We start from the raw sequence: 20,312 nt of genomic DNA on the forward strand, positions 1-20,312 counted from the left end.
CCTGTTAAGTTAACACTACTTTTAAATTCTATTCCGTATTAATTAACTTTGAATTACCCTTTAACTCTCTATTACAAAAGTATATGACGAAAAATGTGACATATGATTCATAATAATTGTTATGTACTTCAAATAAAGGCACAAATATTTGGACTATCTCAAGAGTTGATAAAAAAATTCATTGTTGGATTGAGGAAAAATTCAAGACTAGAATATCTTTTCAACGGTTATTAGGGTAGCCTTAAGGGTGAACAAAAAAATAGTTCACAATGAATGAACAAGTGAATGGGTGGCTTAATGGTGATTTTATAATTGTTCATAGTGAATGGTTGTGGGATCGATTGCTGCTGCAAGCATTTGGACGAATTTATGGATTGTGGGCCCCACCCATTTTTATTTTTATTTTCAGGAAAAAAAATAGAAAGCAGCGGCTGGGAGCGCGCCACTATGCCCAGCCGCTGCTTGACACGTGTCACTGTTTTAAATAAATTCGTTGTAATTTTGCAACGGATATATTTTACAAAACACAAATAAAAAAAAATAAAAAAAATTACCAACGACTCTATTTTTTTCCCCTCTATAAATAGACACCCATATTGCTATACTTTCTTCAACTTTGAAAATCCATTTCTTTCTACTATATTTTTCTCTTCAAAAATCCCCTCTATTATTATTATTATTATTATTATTATTATTATTATTATTATTATTATTATTATTATTATTATTATTATTATTATTATCATCGTTATTATTATCATTTTTATTATTATTATCGTTATTATTATTATTTCCTTTATTATTATTATCGTTATTATTATTATTTTTATTATTATTGTCGTTATTATTATTATTATTAAATTTTTATTTTTTCCAAATATAAATTATAATTATGGATGCTAATACCAACCCCAAAACAAATAGAAAGAAGAAAAAAAATTTGGGTCAAAATATGATCCTTCAAGCTCGTTTTGCCATTATTAAAAAGCCGTCTTTGGCGTGGGATACCGACATACTCCACAATATCATGCTCGCCTGCATCATAATACATAATATGATCGTTGAAGATGAACGAGAGACGTATCAAAATAACGTTAATACCAATGAGTTTATGAATGCTGGAGGCAACGCTAATGAGGACACTACCGAGTACCGTACTGATCGTATTGTGGATATCGGCTTATACTTGTCTCGTAGAACAAAGATTGAGGATCAACAGACTCATTTGCAGCTAAAAAACGACTTGGTCGAACATATATGGAATAAATTTGGTAACAACGAAAACTTAGGCAACTAGGTTTACAACTAATGGTTATCCCTAAGGACATCTTACAAAACGATGTGTAGTTGTTTTTTTTTTTAAATAAAATGTACTAGATTATAGTTGTAGAACTGTAATCACGATTTGTACCTCTTTTTTTTTTTTGTTAATTAAAATTAGCTGCGTTGTTGTTTAAAAAATATTAATCACAAGAATTAGTTTTTTAAAAAGCTGATAAAAAAATGCGATAATTTCTTAATTAGTAATCACGATTAAAATATTAAATACGTCAATTAATTACATTGACATCGGGTTAATAAATTATAATTATGAAACAAAAAAGATTATATTTACAAAAATAAAATAAGGTGGGGTAGGGAGTATTGATGATGAACCATTGTTTAGTGTTCATTGTTAAGAGTGAATATTGTAAATGGTTTGTTGGGTTGATGTGGATGAGAGAGAAATGGTGATAGTGACCCATGAACCATTTATTTGGGTTCACCAATAAAGATGTTCTTAAAATCTAGATGATGAAATGATGCACTAAAAAAAGAACTACTTATGGATTTTTTTTTTTATTATTTATATATATATATATATATATATATATATATATATATATACACCAAAAATAAAATTAAATAAGACGACAAAATTACATGGAACAGTTCTTAACAGCACTTTTAACAGTTTTATGCACAACACAAACCTTATCAAGATATCTTTTTTGCTTTTTCATAATTATTATTCTGATAATATGAAGTATATTTATTTATTTTCATGTTTCAAATAAAGCAAATTTTTTTCATAAAATAAAAATTTGTGGTATGATATGGACATCTTTTTCAGGGCTACTCAGAAAACTGTCTTGTAAAAACATTAAACGAAACAGAAAAATGTTGGTTTGTTGAGACAAAAAAGTACTATTGGGAAACACCTTCTGATATGATGTTGATCACTTCTTTTATCTTAACTGTCTTGCACTCAATTACCAAACTCATTTTTCTCAATGGTCTCTTCACTCTTCTTGTCTTTTTGACCCGGCCCGGATGCACCTTTGGGTGACCCTACCCTTTTCCGAATGTCTAGGGCTCACTATTTAATTCACCTTGGTTCCACCATATTCAATAACATGACTACGTAATCAATATGTTCACTACGAGTTTAGTGGTACTCCCTTCGTCTCCTATCGTTTGTTCTGTATGAGAGAAAAAAGTGACAAATCATATAGTAATTTTTGTGACAGTAAAGTGATATGATGATTTCCCACGTACATTTATAGTATGGAGCAATTTTTAAGGGATGACTTAAAAGAAGGTGGGACAGATAAAAAAGGGGATGAGGGGGTACCTGACATATCAGTATGATTAAGATGTTGGGCGTTTAAATTACCCCTAAATTTATTATTATATGTCGAGAGCTTAATTGTGATTTCTCAATGATAGGGATTCTTTTAGTTTTCCCCTAACATGATCCGACACCAAACTTGTCAATGCCTTCATCACAATTTTCTCACCTCGTTACAATCTAGTAACTCATGGAGTATTTGTCAAAGCAAGTCCTACTTAAACAAATTCAAAATTCATTAATATGACTATACACACGGTAGGAAAATACTATAGGTAATATTATAGTGAAGTGAATACATAAACTTCTTGTTTAATATATAGTCAAGACTAGGGTATGAACTTATCCACATTATAATAAAATACAAAGTAGATAACTCATCAAAACGACGTGGATGGACATGATATGCTTAGTGCATGCATTAATTTAGAAATTACGTTAATCAACCATAGCTACAATTAATTTATTCTTACTGCTTCATAGCAATTACACGATAAATTTATAAGTTAATTAATAAAACCCCGATTAAAGTTATTATACTATATTAATACTAACTCTATTAAATATTATGTGCAATTTTGGAATTTTTTTATATCTCATAAATAATGTCCCAAAGTTACATATAATAATTAACGGAGGTAGTATAAGTTTTCCTCGATTTATTTACCTATTTTATCAAATATATGTACTTACAATTTATAAAACTAAGAGTAACTTATATATAATTATAGGTATGTAGTTGAGAATTATTAAACTAAGATATTTTGAGTAGGCACTCGTCTAATCTAGAGGTTGGTAAATAAGTTTATCGAGCTTCACCTATTGTTATCAATTGGTTTTGACTTATGAGTAACTAATAACAACAATACATGTAAGGATGAAAGGAGCTCAAGAGAGAACATGTTTCTCGTGTCATGGTATCATAATATCTTGCGTAAATCATTTGTCAAAATTCACATGCATGATTTGGTCGCCCATAAACCCCTTTCATAGGGATGAAAGAAGGGCTTCTAATCATTAGACCAACCTTAATTCTCACTGTGTATACGTTTATTTGACTATACTTTTTATCTTAGCGTATACAATAAAATAAATGTGTTATTAGGAAATTTAGGATATTGTTGGATAATATTATTGTATCATATATTACAATAATCTTTTATAATTGGAAGTAATAGTTAATCAATTGCATTAGTAGTCAATATTATGTGCTATAAACTGACAGGTCTTAAAGTCAAATTGTTGTTGATATTTAAAATAGCACGGAGGAAATACTTCTTGAAATTGAATGAAATACTATATTGTACTTTTGATAATGTAATAAGGATTAATATGTTTTGCTTTCATTCCTCAATTCTTTAAGAGAAGCAATTATGGAGGTAACTCTTGGTCGTATTAATGTGATTATAGTCAATTGGTATTGCCAATTAACTTGTTAAACAAAGTGCTAGGATGCCTGGCCGCAGCATATGTAGCCTCATAACTAATTTGTTAAAACTAGACATATTCTAATTAATTCATCATTGACTTAAAATCAATTGTTAAATCTAGTTATTGCAGGGAAGTATCCAAAAGTATTCTTCCCTAACTATTGGCTATATTGCACATAATGTATATGGAGTATATTTTATAGTCTATAACACCATCCATGATGAGAACTATTAGGGACATTTGACCATAATTATTGTTCTTGAAAAAGCTCCTCTACATTGATTACACTATAAAATTGTACTCATAATTGGATACTTCATCTCTCCTTTGAAGAATGTCTATTTTTAATTAGTATAACCATTAATTCAAATCGCTTAAATCGATCGGTTCCATTTGATTTAAGTTGTGTCTATTTAATTGCACGTAAATGTCAGCTGGTTTATCATGGATTATACACCAATTCATTCATGCAAACTTTTGAGCCGATTACGTTCAAGTACAATTACATTACAGACTAATATTGATATATCTCGAATCTGAATCAAATCATTTCAGGTTGAGTAAGTTTTGTCCAATAAAAAAAAGGGTTAAAGTGCAAGATCTTTAAAAGGATGAAGTATTAACTACTACAATAATTATCCTTTTATGCCTGAGTACAAGGAGTGTGTGATCAATAATTGAAGGGTGACACTCGTAATGGTGCAAAATGAATCGTATAAACTATTATCTCGAGTTAAGCACTGACAACATCAATTCATTTAATAAATGTGCGAAGATGCTCCTGTACTAGTCAATAACTAGAATTTTTGAACCAATACGTTTTTTTTAAAACAATTTTTATTTTATTATACGTAACTTCTTTCTTGCTACTTAGTAAAAAAAATTATTGGAATTCAGCCAAACAGAAATATTAATATAGAAAAAGTCAACTAAGTCTATTGCTTAAGGATTATAATTCCTTCGAAAAAACAAAAAGTTTATTCGCCTAACAAGTTAGGAAATTTACACTAAAAAAGCTAGCAACATATATCCTCAATAATAAACTTTTTTCTTCTTCTTTCTTTTATTTATTTATTTTTTTTTTAATTTTTTTTTTTTTTTAGGAACAATAATAAACTTTATACTTAAGAGTTAGCATTTGGATAATTAATGGGATAAATAGACTTTGAAATTTCACTTACTTAGATTATATTCTTATTATCCTGAAATTAGACGATATAAAATTACTCAAATTAAACATTAACAATACAGAGTATTATAATAAATACAAAAAAATTATAATAAACCATAACACGTATTCAATTAAACATGATTAGAAGTAGAGCTATTTAACTCATCACCCAAATACGACCGGAATAAAATTGTGGCAATTTAAACAAGTTGTTTAGTGATAAATTAAACGGAGTTAGTTAGAATATGATAGGCATAGACTTTTGGGCACCAATAAGTTGCTTAATTGTCAGGCTAATCAGCTATAGCATAGAATTTAGAGAAGAATTTGGAGCAGTACAGTAGTAGTAGTAATAAATGCCTGTCACACATGGCTAGTCCCATGACAACTTTTTAGGTGATAATGAGATGATATATTCACTAAAAAGGGGAATTAAACAGATGGCTTAGATTCAGTAGCAATGAAAATAAGTAAAGTAAAGACCTAAATTAATGATGCAGAAAAGTTGTTCTTCTTTAAGAAGCTTGAACATTTTAATTAATTAATTAATTAGTTATAATAATAATTAACAAACATAAAAGGAGGGGGAAAAATATAAAAGAATTTAGAGTTTAAAGGGAGGCTTGGCTTTGCCGTTTTAGGAAGTGGCCCATGAGACTTCAGTGGGCAGATTTTATGGCTGAATTTATGTAGGGATCGGAACACCCATTATTTCCATTAGAAAAACTATTTTTGTTTTAAAATAGTTTTTTAGGCATAATTTTCAGGTCAAATAAATTTTCCACCATATTAAATTAGTGATTTTTCTTTCGTTCTATAATGATTGTAACATGTGAATATTTCTTAGAGATGGTTATATACACCCGGGTGCACCGTATACTCATGAGTATTTTGTTCTCATTTTGATGATTGTTTTTCATTTAATCACCAAATGAAGAGCAAAAACCAACCTTGGGTTAGTTGGGTATACGGTGCACCCGGGTGTATATAACATATTCTAAATATTTTCAGTATATATGAATTAATATAATATATTATTTTTTTTAACAAAATTACTATAATATTTATCATATAAGAATAATCTTGAAAATGTACTAAGTATATATATATATATATATATATATATATATATATGTTAATATTTTTTAAATATAGACTATTTCTTTTATTATTCTACCCATTCTTTTCTGTTTGTCCCATATTATTTTATACAAATTTCAATGTATTTATAATTTTAGCATTAATATCTTCAACGTCTTATACTGTATACATTTTTTTAAAAATAGTTTAATATTTTGAAACTATATATCGAGACAAATCTAACACATTCATATAAATTTTGATGGTTAAAATTATGCATTGATTAGCATGGAAAATTAAATTATGATCATACAATCACTATAGAACAAAGGAAGTAATTTTGTAAATCATGATAGAAATTAGTTAAATAATGTATTAGACCTTTTCTCCAATCAAGGATAACGTATTTGAGTAACATACATCATACATGTTGGTCTTTTTCCTTTAGACGTTGTCATCCACATGCATGTTTACATCTCAACAAGTAGTAGTACCATAACTTCTTTGTATGTCATCTAAAAAGCATGCTAGTTTTAAAGTTTGAATTCTCTAAAGTTTGGACCAGATTCAGAATTTGTCCATGATTAGTTGATTTGGTGAAACTAAAAATGTTATTTCAAAACATAAAGTTCGTTCAATCTAATTGTATGTTGAATACATTGATGTAATTTTAACTTTGTGAAGTTACAAATTACAAGTATTGAGCACTTGACATTATTCTAGGTGTTGTTATGCTAAAATATGGACGGTAAAAATCAGTTTTAATCATTCGTTGTCTAAAACAATCATCTTAATCAAGTTAACACTACTCTTAAACAATTATTTTCAAGAAAAAAATATCCACTACTATGAAGTAGGAATAATGCCAATTAGAAAGTAATTGTGTTTGAATAACAACCGTAGAAATAAAAGAAGAGAAGTGAGTGAGGAAGTGAAACATTGAAGTTTAGTTTCTACAAGAAAAAGCTTTCTTCTCAAACTAAAATTCATAAGAATGCTATACGTAATTGGATATATTTCGTTATCATACACCCACTCGCTTTTAACAGGCAGCGATAAATTACAGTCACGAGTACACCAAGACAGTTAAAGAAATTAAAAAACGTTCCTCCTTTAGAAAAAGAGGGAATTAATTAATTTTGTACAAACGAAACCTAAACATTTTCATTGTCCCTACACATTGCTCATGAACAAGTGCTACAAATTCATACATAAGATAAAAAAAAAAAAAAAAAAAAAGATTAAAAAAAGAAACTAATTAATTAAAATTAGACCGATGAATAGTACTCCATCTAAAATGGGTCCTTGAATTGATCATCCTCCTACCCAAAATGATCACAAAAACAGCTCATTCTTCTTCTTCTTATCCTCCATTAACATTCATTCAACCACAATCAAGCAATGAAATTACTTCTTTACCCCTCATCTTTCTTCATTACCATTGCACCATTGCTTGTGACCTGGGACCCATTTTGGACATTTCGGACTACGGTACGATGACACAACTCTCGAGTTAAGCAACTCTACAATGGGTGCAAACTTAACACACCTAGGAGTTTTGTACTGATTAATAGACGCCCCTAAACTAATGGCATAATCCATAAGCTTATCAAACGTTCCGTTTTCGACTATCTTGATCTCTAGTGGTCCGATGGACTTGTCCGAAACCCGGCCTTGCCGGTACACACTGTTAAGGGACTCCTCGATGGCTAGGCAGCAATCCTCAAAAACCGAAGGCGGTACCATGGTGGAGCCATTTAGGCTTAGCTCCCAAAATAGTACATAATGGCCTGGTATGGTTGATAGGTCAGCATAGCTAGTGTACTCTAGTAGGGTGGCGTCGAATGGCTGTAGGTGTGTTACGGCATTCTTGACCGCGTTTTGGAGCTCCACCTCGTCGGTCTTGTCGGAGTCTATGCTTAACACCACGTTCTTGCGGCACACGAAGTTGAATTGTGGTGCCTTGTTCTTAAATCCCGCCACCCTCAGAACGTCGCCTACTCTGTATCTGTACAAACCTGTGTTTGTATATGTACAAGTTTAGTGAGGTTCCATCATAAAATAAAAAGTCGATTATAATAATGTAACAATGAGGAAGTATTAATGAGGTTTGCCTAATTTATCATTGTGACCATGATACGCTTTTTTTAGTCTCATGGGGATATTTTGGGCTTTTTGAAAACTTTTTAAGGGGTTATTTGAGAAATTTAATAAGGAATATTTTTAGAAGCTCGAAAATTAATAAAGGAATTTTGAGAATTTTCAAAGAATGTGATACATATAACAAATATATTTTCGGATCTTATCCATATAAATTCAATACATTCCTCACACGCCTTTTTCCCTCCCTAAAACATCCCCTTTTTTATCAGGAACAAATAAAGGTTCTTAAGTGAGTAAATTATGGATCCACATTAATTCACGCATCGTGTTAGGCCTATCACTAATCATGTGTAACAAATAACAATCGTGTAGTTAAAAAAGACCGAGAATAAGTAACTTACCGGCATAAGTAGTAATGACAAGTTCGTACTCATGGCCGAGCTTGACATCAGTGAGCTCGACGAGGTCTTGCTGCTCCTTCTCAGTGAGAGATTTCGGCATAGAGATGGAATTGGTAACGCCATTGATGTTACGCTGAACGGGTAAAAACTCGAAGTAACCCATGGTAGGAATAAGGGTGTAGGAAACTTCGCTTGGCTTGCAGAGTGGGTTAAGATTGACACCAAAGTAACATTCAGAAGAGGCATACATGGTACAAACAAGGGGTAAACCGTTGCTATAATAATCAAGGGTAGGAATATATTGTGCCATGGTCCCTGTCACAATAACATCAACATATTTTGTGTTAGGCCACAACCTAGTAATGATCCCTTGCCATGACTTCTTGCTACATTCGAACTCGATAAAGTCCGCTAACTTAGGGTCGGGTTTCAGGACCCGCATCACTGCATCCCTAACGGACGGGTCAGTGATCTGCGGGTTGAGTGACCCGACCCGGATGTCATGGGCCAAGAGGGTCCAATGTTTTTCGAGGAATTTAATGGCCCGGATAAACCCGGAGGCAAAAACTGCCCCGACCCGAAGAACCTCGTTGTGTTCGAATAGGCCACAGAGGAGTTGGGCGTACATGGACTGGTAGGAATCAGAGCATAAGATAGCTTCATTAGGACTAGTATAATTGGTGTAAGAGTCGAAAGGTCGGTTTTTGAAATGTGAGCTTTTGTAGTAGCTGGTTAAAACGGGTCGGGCCAAGATCCCGCCCGGAGTCTTAGCCTCAGATTTTATGAACAAGAAATACATCCCTTTGCCTTTGTCTAAGCCAGGCACAAATTGACTCATAACTGGCATTAGTAAGCTGTATAACATGCACCTCCTGTCTAACTCCTCTTCAATTGTAGGCATCAATTTTCTCTCTCCTCCAGATGTTCCAGAGCTACAACCAACAACAATTTCCAAAAAAAAAAATTTAATCAATCTCAAAATTTAATGCAACAAAAATAATACAAAACAGAACGACAGAACAGCAACAACTAGTTTGGCTGGTTAAAGTCTTTGCTGGAGTCGCCCAGTTTTACATACCTAGTAAGGAACTCGGAGATGGGATGGGAGCAGAGGATGGGAGATTTATCCCCATTGGCAATACGAGTAATATCGGATTGAATATCTTCATACTTAATAACAGGGATGAGTTTCTTGAACGTATCCCTATCAGTAGCACCATTAAGGCCATGCCTCTGAAGGTACTCAACGTTGGAGTTTCGAGTTAAGATTTCAAAGAGAACTCTCTTTTGAAGTTGATCAGCATTTTCGGTAACTTCCTCAATGAACTCAAGAGATTTCTTGTTTTGTTCATACATGTTGTAAACTTCCATGGGTTTTTTTGGGTGATCATATGTTTCTTTTGGTGCCTCAGGCATGGCTATAGCTAAACGGTAATGAATTTTGTTAATTCGTAAATAATTTTATAGAGAGAGAAAGAAGAGGGAGAAATGAGATGGTTTGTTTGTTGTTGGTTATGGGAGTGTGGGTGTAAAGGAAAGAAGGGGAGATGTGGGTTTTTATAGAAGAAAGAAAGGGGAAAGGGGAAAGGGGAAAGGGTGTTTGCTTTGCTCCAACTCAGGGTTCAAAATTCATAATAATAAAAATAAAATTAAAATAAATAAAAATATATAAATAAAAAAATAAATAAAAGGGTAGCTATATTGGTGGGTAGAGTTGTCAATTTATGTGAGGTTTTTTTATTAGTATAATTTTGGGTTTTTCAATTTGTTAACAATTAACGTTAGCTAGCTTGCTTGACCGACCAACACATGGATGTTCCATGCTATCTAAGCTTAAGGTCAAACCACAACTACTCTTGGAGGCATAATTGATGTGTTAATTGGGTTAAGTTTTCTACATTATGACAATAATCTTAATTGTACTATTGATAATTAGGAGTTGAAATTGCAATTTAAGATGGGCGTTAGACGTATCTATTTTAATCACGATGATTGAGTGTTCAGTTTTTAGTAAAACTAAATTAATTGGGACTTTGATATGGTTCCATTGATTTATCCTTTACGATGTACATTAGTTGATTCCTCACTTGAGTGGAGTGAATTCTATAAATTTTATTTTTTAACATAAGTAGTAGTTTATGACTATGTTTTATATATAGATTTTTTTTTTTCGAATATCCCTAATATGTGGCATGAGTTGTTTTTAGGAGAGAAAGTAGCAACTTTCATTTGATAGAGGAGGGAAAAGAATACACATAAACATAAAGGTAAAAAAAACATAGTCATATAAAATAACAATGAAACTTGTTAAATGATCATATTAAAGAATCAAGATTCCTTTTTGATACTCCTAAGTGGATAAACATTTCATACTACTAATGCATGTTTCTAGAGCTCTAATATTAATCTAACGATATAAAAAAGTAAAATCCATAAAAAAAAATACTCAAAGTCTTTTTCATAAACGATTGTGGAATCATATATTCATATGTCCAATTAATACACACTTGTATGTGTTACATATAGTGTTCTTTTCGATAGAGATTATGATATTTTTATGTTTAAAAAAAAAACAATCAACTTATGCTAAGAGAAAATTCCTACATTTCAAATAAAAAAAATCATTTTGCATTATTTAGAATCAAAATTTACAATCATATTGCATTAGTAAAATATAACAAGAAAATATTCTATGAAAGCATATGTGATATGTCTCATGTCATCATGTTCGAGTTTTGATAATGTAACAATATTTAATGTGAGAGTTTCCTGCCGTTTAAACCTTCTCGACCTTAAATATAAATTTATCGCTATCCGGTGATGTACAACCTCAAATTAAACAAAAGTAAAGGGTGCATCCTAAGACATCTATCATGAATGCATTACATATCAATTAATATATTAACCGTAAAAAGTAAAAGAAGATTTCTATGTACATATATCAAACACAATATAATGTCATCTAAAGTCTAGAGTTGATAATTGCAGTATGAATGAATAATATACCAAAAATGTGTTCGTGCCGTAATTACCAGGAAAGGATGATTACGTGGTTAATTAATTGTTGTTAAGGGATAATATTAAGGGCCCCTCTTGTGTTTAATTGTTGCTAAACATACTGGACACCCTTATAATCAAAGTTTAGTTACCTTGCCATTTTGACAGCAACTTTCTTAGACAAAATTATTCAACTTTTTAATCCTTTCTACCAAGTTGACAATGACTTCCATGAACTTGTAATTAAGTGCGTGGAAGTACCAAATACTAACTAATGTCCAGTAGGATTATTTAATTAGTTAATTATCTAGTCTTATTATATATTTGTATGTATTTATACACGCTAAGTAAATTAATTTTAAATTTCTCTTATAACAAAATGTATTCGTACTAACACATGGGCTAGAAATGTAGTTTGAAAAGATTGTTTCGGAATTAAGATAAATACTTATTGGAGAAATTTTCTTCATCTTCTTAGTTATGTATTTTTAATGATGGTGTGTAGATTTTTTTTTTTTTTTTTTTTTTTTTTTTTGTTAGAATAGATTGTGTGTATAATCCAAAGATTTAAGTTTTGGTGAATTGTGATCTATTGGTTAATTACCAAAATGTTTCTTTTTTATTTTTATGTTTATTATTATTTTAATTACAAGGAGATTTCAACACAAATAGTCAAGTCATCTCATCATATCTTATTAAAAGCCATTGATTTCGATAGAAATCACCTTATGTCATATTAAAAGTCATCTTATCTCATAATACAAGACTTTATGGACATTTACTTAATTTATTTATGCAAGTATCTGTCAAAGCTTTTATACAGCATATCACAATGGTACAACAAATGAATGTTAACATAATTTGGGGACAAAAGAACCCGTACATACACATTATTTTTACAAAGGAAACTTTCATCCTTTTAACCTTGCAAATATTTAATTCATAAAAAAAAAATAATGAAAACCGACACCCAATTAACCAATCACAATAAATTAAGATAGTCAAATCTAGGTAAGGAGAATACACTCTTAACCTTTAGAAATAGATATTCAACACATATGAATTTACGTACTATGTAATTAAATAAGTCAGGTGCATATTGACCTTTGCGAATTTTTGATAAAATAGAATGTTTTTACTTACCGACTAACAACACCAATTATTGATATGAGCTTATGAATATGCTTATTGATTATATCATCGGATTTTGAATTCTTGTATATAATCATAAGAGTTTAAAATTTTTGACTAATAGTAGGTAAAGAACAAAAATGGCACACAATGTAAGAACTTTGGGGGTACAAGAAATGGGGCGAATTGGTAGGTTCCCGGTAAACTCGCAAGGAGTAACTCCGGCTACAGGTGTGCCAGTACAAAGGGTGGAGTGTCTCTTATTACTCCAACAAACCGGTTTCCCGTATTTTGTCCATAACGCATAAATTCACCTCTATCTTATTCCTTTTCAATATCTAAGTTTGTCCAATACACACAAACACGAATTATTGGGATTGTTTGACACGAAGTATACACTTCATCGGTGTTTAAAACTAATTACACCATTTTGATTTTTGATATTCTTTTTATTCAATTTTTTTTTTTTTTTTGATTTTTGATGTTCTTATTATTCAAAAATAATAAGAGTATCAAAAATAAAAAAAAAAATATATTTTGAATAATCTAATATTCCTATAAGTTTCGGTGCTTTTTTTGTGTGGTCGGGGTTACTTATTTAGGGGTACAATTTTATTCATTATACTTCGTGTATATTGGTAATAAGATATAGTGAAAGCTATTATATTAGCAAGTATGGTTGAAATAATTTTACATAACAACTTGATTTACTTGTATGACTTATGAGATAAATTAATCTGTTTAGGCAATTAATTGAATTTTTTTTTTAATTGTGTTCATACCGAATGAATACATTCAACTCAAAAACAATTTAGTCATTTTGAATGAAAAAATATCAAATACATTCTTCAGTTGGTAGCTTAGAGTGTAGAGCATACCTTGGTCTCATATAGGTTATGGGATCAAATTTTCATGTACCTAAACTCCTAAAGTGGTGTTATAGGAGGGCGTTTAGTTCACACAAATAAGACATAGAGTATGAGTTTGAAATAACTAAAACTCATGCATATTACCATTTATTTGAGAAAATCTTAATTTCAAAACACATATCTCAATCGTATATATAAGTCTCATTTGTATAAGATTTTATGTTTAAAAACACAAGGGAAGAAGTTAAGTCATGGCATAACCGAACCAAACATATGATATTTAGAATTAAAATTCACACAAATAATATAATATCCAAATTTATTTATGGTTTCAAACTCATACCAAACCATTTTGTTAATCAAAGGATCCCTAAAAGAGAAGAGACTCGTGAAGAATGCAAAGTTGGTCCATTTGGTAGCATAGAGAAGACAACTCCAAAGGTACGTGTACCTCTAACAATATCAAGCACCTTTAGTTAAGAGAAAACCAACTTGCAAGTTAACTTGATGATTAAACCACTTCAAACAAAAACAAAAAGGTAAGTTGACTAACATGCATAAAAGTATATAATGGTTACATTACATATTACCTTTTAATTTTATGATGATAAATCTATTTTTCTATGTAATATGATGAAAAATCACTAGAGAATTGATGTGGTAATACTTTTCCTTTACACAAGCAAATCCATTAGAAATTTTAACATGGCATTAGAAGTGGTGATGACGCTAACCCATTGTTTGAAGAATGCAATTGAAAACTTGATTTTAGAGCAAGAAATCCTACAAAATAACTTATTCTCTTCAATTTATATTGATAATATGTTAATTCTCAACTTTCCAATAATACCTATTTTTCTTTTTTTGTTTTTTTAATAGAAAGTTTTGTTGTAAAGTAGCTCTCAAAAAGCCATTTATATTACTTAATTTGTTACTTAACTGTATTATAAAATGATATCAAAGTCTTTCCTTTATATAGCAACCAAAGATCTACATAGAAAGGTACGATGAACTATGAACAATTAAACTATATTATACTACTAAAAGCCTTAATTGAGTTCATATCTTCTTTTAACATTTTTGCCTAATTTCCATTCCCCACCTAAAAGGGAGAAGTTTTATTACAAAATAATTATATAATGGGCCTTAAGCTGCAATTTAGAGTTATAAATTCATTTTAATTCAAAATTAAATCATCTCGCGTAAAGTTAATTTTTCTTTATTTTGAAGAAAACGAAGGGAGAAACTTGATTTTTCCAACTTGCAAACTAAAAGCCCTACTCAAATAATGATATTTATTGCTTATATAGAACTCCTTATAATCATACTACTCCGTACAAGTTTATTTAACTACATTTTTCTTAATCATCTGAACTATTTGTTTTTTTTTTCTCTCATTTTACATAATTGTAATTTTTTTCACTCCGACATCCGAAGTCACTTTAGTTTATAATATCTAACATAAAACGACTTAAATTTTGATTCGAATCGTTTCTTTTCTCTCACTCTACGAGACATTAGTTTTCCCTCCCATACGGCGTGGTAAAGAGGTTCGTTATTATGATAGTAATTTGGAGTTTCTTGTACAAGTATCTTGTTTTAATGAGAAAAGAACTACTACTACTTGTAAAGTTGCCAGCTGTCTCTAGCTCTAAACTTTACCACTTTGACACGTGTACGAATAGGACTTCAATGCCTTCACGTTGCAATTCTCTTCTATATCTAATTTCTCCTCTAACGTTGCGAAAATCTTTGCTACTTTTTCTCAAAGCGAGCTATCAACTTTTGTACAAACAAAACAAATTAATAATCAATTCTATCTAAGCTCTTTGATATAATTTATTATATATTGTATTCCAAGCCATAGATTCGATTCAATAATTCGGTAGAAACTTATTCGTATCCAAATATCATATTGACATTATCGCATAACATTGATTTATACTAAATATGTAAATCATATAAATTGAAATCAAATTCAACCTAAATACTGATATGACCAACATTATTCAATAATATGCTATAATGCGACATATAACATATTCTTATATGTAAAGCAACATTAAGATAAACATAACATAATATTAAGTAATATTGTAATTTGAAATATGAGATGCAAACCCGTATGTATTAATTTTCACACTATTAACTTGTTTGGCTATCAAAGTAAAAGCAAGTCGATAATGATCAAGTAGAAAAGTAATCTCAAGCACAGTGTTAGTCTTCGCTTGATTTCGGATAGCTTTTGAAGTAAACAGTGGCTTAGATAGTGGGAGACGGTTGACCTAACATTCATTAAGATGCCGTAGGACATTACTGACCAAGATTTTTAGAACACTGCACGTCCAAACATTGTGGTGGCTCCATATTCGTTTAGGCAAAATCTTGTATGAGACATGTTAGATTGTGTAAATTTCGTATTAAGATAATTAATATTAATAAACAATGTATTAAGAATAATGATTACAAAATTTCTACAGTGTACAAGATATATCCTAAGATATTTTGGATAATACTAGAATATTTTATGTATCACCATGATTTGATAAAATTAATGTGACATTTCTAATGTTGAGGAGAGAGTTCTAAAATTTCAAAAGGCCGAATTGCTCTTTGTTTACAACTCTCAGAATTTATTTTTTTATTATTTTTTTTTTCTTCAAAATTTAGGTTATTTCGGCAGACATTTTCTTTATATTGACGATCTCTACTTATTTATCATGAAATTAACTTATTTTAATATATGTTGAATAGAACAGACTCTTCGACTTCAGCTAACGTATATTAGTTGCTGATTTGATTAGATGTTGGTACTCAACTCGTATACATCAAAACCGTTTTTTATAAAGAGGTTGTACAACACACTCACTCAAAACGAAGAAAATAGTACTCCCTCCATCCCAATATATAGTTCTTGTTTGTGTTTTTTCACGGTATTTAAGAAATGAGAGGCAAAAGTGGATGAAGTACATAAAAAAAAAGGTGAAAAATACCACTATAGACAAAAGTTAGAGAGGAGAAAGTGAATGAAGTACATAAAAAAGATGAAAATTACAATTATAGACAAAAGTTAGAAAGAGAAAGTAGAAAAAATACAAGGCATGTGGAAAATTCAAGGGTAATTTAGGAAATACAATGAATAAAGTTAAAAAAAATGAGAATACAATGGTCTTTAAATACTATCAAAAATAAAAATAGGAACAACATTTTAGATCTCCAAAATAGGAAAGCATAAACTGTATTATGAGACGGAGGAAGTAATAGTAACGGAAAGTGCACAAAGGCAGGTAGGGCCGCAAGCATGGGTAGGGTATTGTGCTTAATGAAGGGAATTTTGTAATGAAAATTAGTACAATTATCACTCTCAAAATTTAAGAAGTTAATTAATTTATGCTATCTGTTTTTCTAAGAAATGAATGTTCAAGGACGAGAATGTTGTGTGCGCATAGTGTGTGTAGTTTATGGGAGACATAAACAGTAATGCAAATCTTTGACCGTTGACTTTTTAAAACCTGAATTTTTTTTATTTTTTTTATTTATTCCATCTGCTTTGAAGTTTCACTAAAATTTTCTAGTACTGGTTTTATATGGAGTATTTTCCAACAATTTCTGACATAAATCAAACAAGAGAGTACGTGAAATTCTTTAGCAAGTTTTTATTGATTCTCGTTTCTAATCTTTAATTATCAACACATATGTTTATTGTAATCATTAGAAGCAGAAATTTTCAAGAGATGTTTAATTGATTCTCTTCGACGAGAATAAATTGTTTAGGTTTGACGGTTTAATTACTGTTTGATTCGAATCTTTCTGGCATGGTCTAATTTGATTTGAATTCTCACCCTGTTTTAAAATTTGACGGTAATGAATAAGAAAATTATTTGTTTTTTTATTTATTTTTTTTTTTTTTTTTTTTTTTTTTTTTTTTTTGTAACATTGCATAAGGAATCTTCTTAGATTAGTCTTAATGTGCTTTTGTAAAACGTAGTAAATTTCTAATACAAGACGAAGAGATGGAACAAGTTAAGGAGCTACTTTGGTCGAGTGGCTTCAAAAACTAAGGAGCTGGCTTTTATATCCTACTCGCCATTTTATTTGTTTTAATCATAAAAATACCATTCCCTCTATTCCTTTTTTTTAAGCAATTACACCTTTTGTTTTTGTTGTTCTTTAATTACACCTTAATTTTCTTCTATTTTTTAAGTAAAACTTCAATTCTCTCCCTCCCTAATTCACACAATTAGTAACTGTAGGCATATATTCAACTAAACAATGCATACCCCTTCCTTGACACTCTTCAAACTACAATTTTAACCAACTCAATAAAAAGAATATAGAGCATAAAAACAAAAATCAAATAATTATACAAATCATGCATTCTAAACAACTCATGCAACTAGCTAGCTATCATCGATTCATCTACTTAATAGTTTAAAATAAATCCATAATGTACTATCTTCAGCTAATTTATCAGTTTCATCTTCTTTTTAATTACATCAAATTGTCACGGGAAATAGCTAGTTTCCTTAAAACCAATTCCCTAGAAGATTCAAGGATAATGCATGCAATTTTTTTTCCTATTCAAACATGACTTAAAGGATCCACAAAAGAATAAAAATGGATTAAGCTATCAAATAAAAATGAAATGAATTGAAAAGACGTGTAGTGGGTCAATCAAACAAAAAGAAAATTAATTAAGCAAATCCCTGCTCTTTTCCTTTGTCTCCCCATTATCCTATCTCTTCCTATACTTCTTTTTTTGATTTCTGAATTCAACCCTCTATTCATGGAGATGACCCTTAGCTAGTGGCTCAAAACTAGGCATAAAATGATGTGGTCCATTAACAAATTAACTATATACTAAACGGATATATTTAGATATTTAATCTTATTATATGATTTTATAGTATATGAAATTTGTAATAAGGTTTAGTGGTCCATGCATATTATGCATGCTTACTACATCTATTTATGTGTTTGACCCCTTAATTTCTGAATTAATTCCTCCCCATAAATTAAACAGTGACATTATTATTGATGGCTTAGGCTTTGGATTTGCTTTGTTGCATGCAATTGTCCTTTTTCTCTGCTTTATTTGTTCCCTCGTGCATCTTCCTGTCATGAAGGATTATGGCCTTAATTACTTTTTTTAATTGAATTTTGATTAATTAATTTGGCTAGATAACCCCTTAATTCATGTCTATTGCTCCTTTACAAGGGTTAATTAAGGTGTTTTGCACTTGATATTAACAATGTGTACCTTAAAGAGCCAAAATTTTCTTTTATTTTAAGTAAAGTTAATCCGTTGAATTATTTTGTACGGTCTACTTGTTTTCAGTGATGTCAAGATTGTTGGTGACAAGAAGGTGATAATGGAGAAAAAGGTGTAATTCAATAACTAGGGTTGAAGTTGGAAAGTGGGATAGACCTATGCTACTTTAGATAAATATTACAAGAAAGAGGTGAATTGTAATCTATTTGGATAGCTTAGATTTTTTGAAAATTAAAATAGAAAGCTAGGGAAAAAATTGCATTATTGCAGCTAGGTTGCTTCTTAGCACACTGAAATGACAAAATCCGAGGGTCTGCGTATAGATGGCTCATCCAATTAGACTCTATTTGGGCTAAATGATAAATAAATCATTTTTCAATAAAGTTTTATTTTTGGCATAAATTGGATCTAACTCGAAATATACAATAATTTCAGGTACAATTCGAATTTGAAATAAATTACTTCAGATACGTGCACCTTTTTCCAAGCCCAATAAAGAAAATCTAAATAAGAAAGACATTTAAATATTGTTGGTTCTTATCAAAAAAAAAAAAAAAACATATTGTTGGTTGCTTCTTAACACGCTGACAAATGAATTTTGGTCTCTTCCAAACAATTTACTGGTAAAATACAAAGAGTACATCTCTTTATTTACAAACTTTAAAAATGCTTTGACAAAAAGCCATCCTAAGACAATGGTGTACTACTAACATGGTATGACTTTCTTGTACCGTGTCAACTTTGAATTTCATAGCTAATAATTCATGGTAGTGATCATAATCATAATGCATGCAAAAATACTAGATTTTTTTTTCCAAAATTAAATAAAAGTGGACCGACCATTGTAGTAGTATCTTTTTTTGTAATCCAAATTCATATCATGACTATTTTCCAAACAATGTACCTAGCCAAAGTACTAGGGTGTTACACAGCTGTTTTAGAGATTTTCTCATGCATTTTACTATTTTATCTCTACGTACTAATATTATGTATTAATTGGATTTTCAACATACACATAAATTTGAAGATTCTATGATTAATTAGCCGCCCCTCTAATATAAATTCCTTAAGTTATAAACAGCTAATGACAATTAATTAGATCATTAAAATTAATCACACAACCATGTGAGACAGCCCTTGTACTTATGCGAGAGATTGAGGCACGAGGATGACGAGCGCGATTAATTAATTTAATTAGCTACCGAATTAAAGAACTTACACTTTAATGATATGCACCAGTTGTCAT

The 20,312-nt window shown here is 30.3% G+C and overlaps 2 protein-coding genes across 2 annotated transcripts; one reads left to right on the forward strand and one right to left on the reverse strand.

Moving 5' to 3' along the window:
• Positions 1-952: 952 nt before the first annotated feature.
• LOC110693290 lies at positions 953-1,297 on the forward strand. The gene has a single exon (XM_021870448.1). It carries the CDS (start codon positions 953-955, stop codon positions 1,295-1,297), a length of 345 nt encoding a protein of 114 aa, XP_021726140.1.
• Positions 1,298-7,278: 5,981 nt separating this feature from the next.
• Positions 7,279-10,414, reverse strand: LOC110693167 (indole-3-acetic acid-amido synthetase GH3.5-like). Its single transcript, XM_021870290.1, has 3 exons — positions 9,876-10,414; positions 8,798-9,729; positions 7,279-8,311 (listed from the first exon to the last, which is right to left on the reverse strand). Exons 1-3 carry the CDS (start codon positions 10,211-10,213, stop codon positions 7,716-7,718), a joined length of 1,866 nt encoding a protein of 621 aa, XP_021725982.1. The 5' UTR covers positions 10,214-10,414; the 3' UTR covers positions 7,279-7,715.
• Between the last annotated feature and the right edge of the window lie 9,898 nt (positions 10,415-20,312).

This window comes from Chenopodium quinoa, unplaced genomic scaffold (genome assembly GCF_001683475.1).
Source record: "Chenopodium quinoa cultivar QQ74 unplaced genomic scaffold, ASM168347v1, whole genome shotgun sequence".
In the NCBI taxonomy this organism is placed as follows: domain Eukaryota; kingdom Viridiplantae; phylum Streptophyta; class Magnoliopsida; order Caryophyllales; family Amaranthaceae; genus Chenopodium; species Chenopodium quinoa.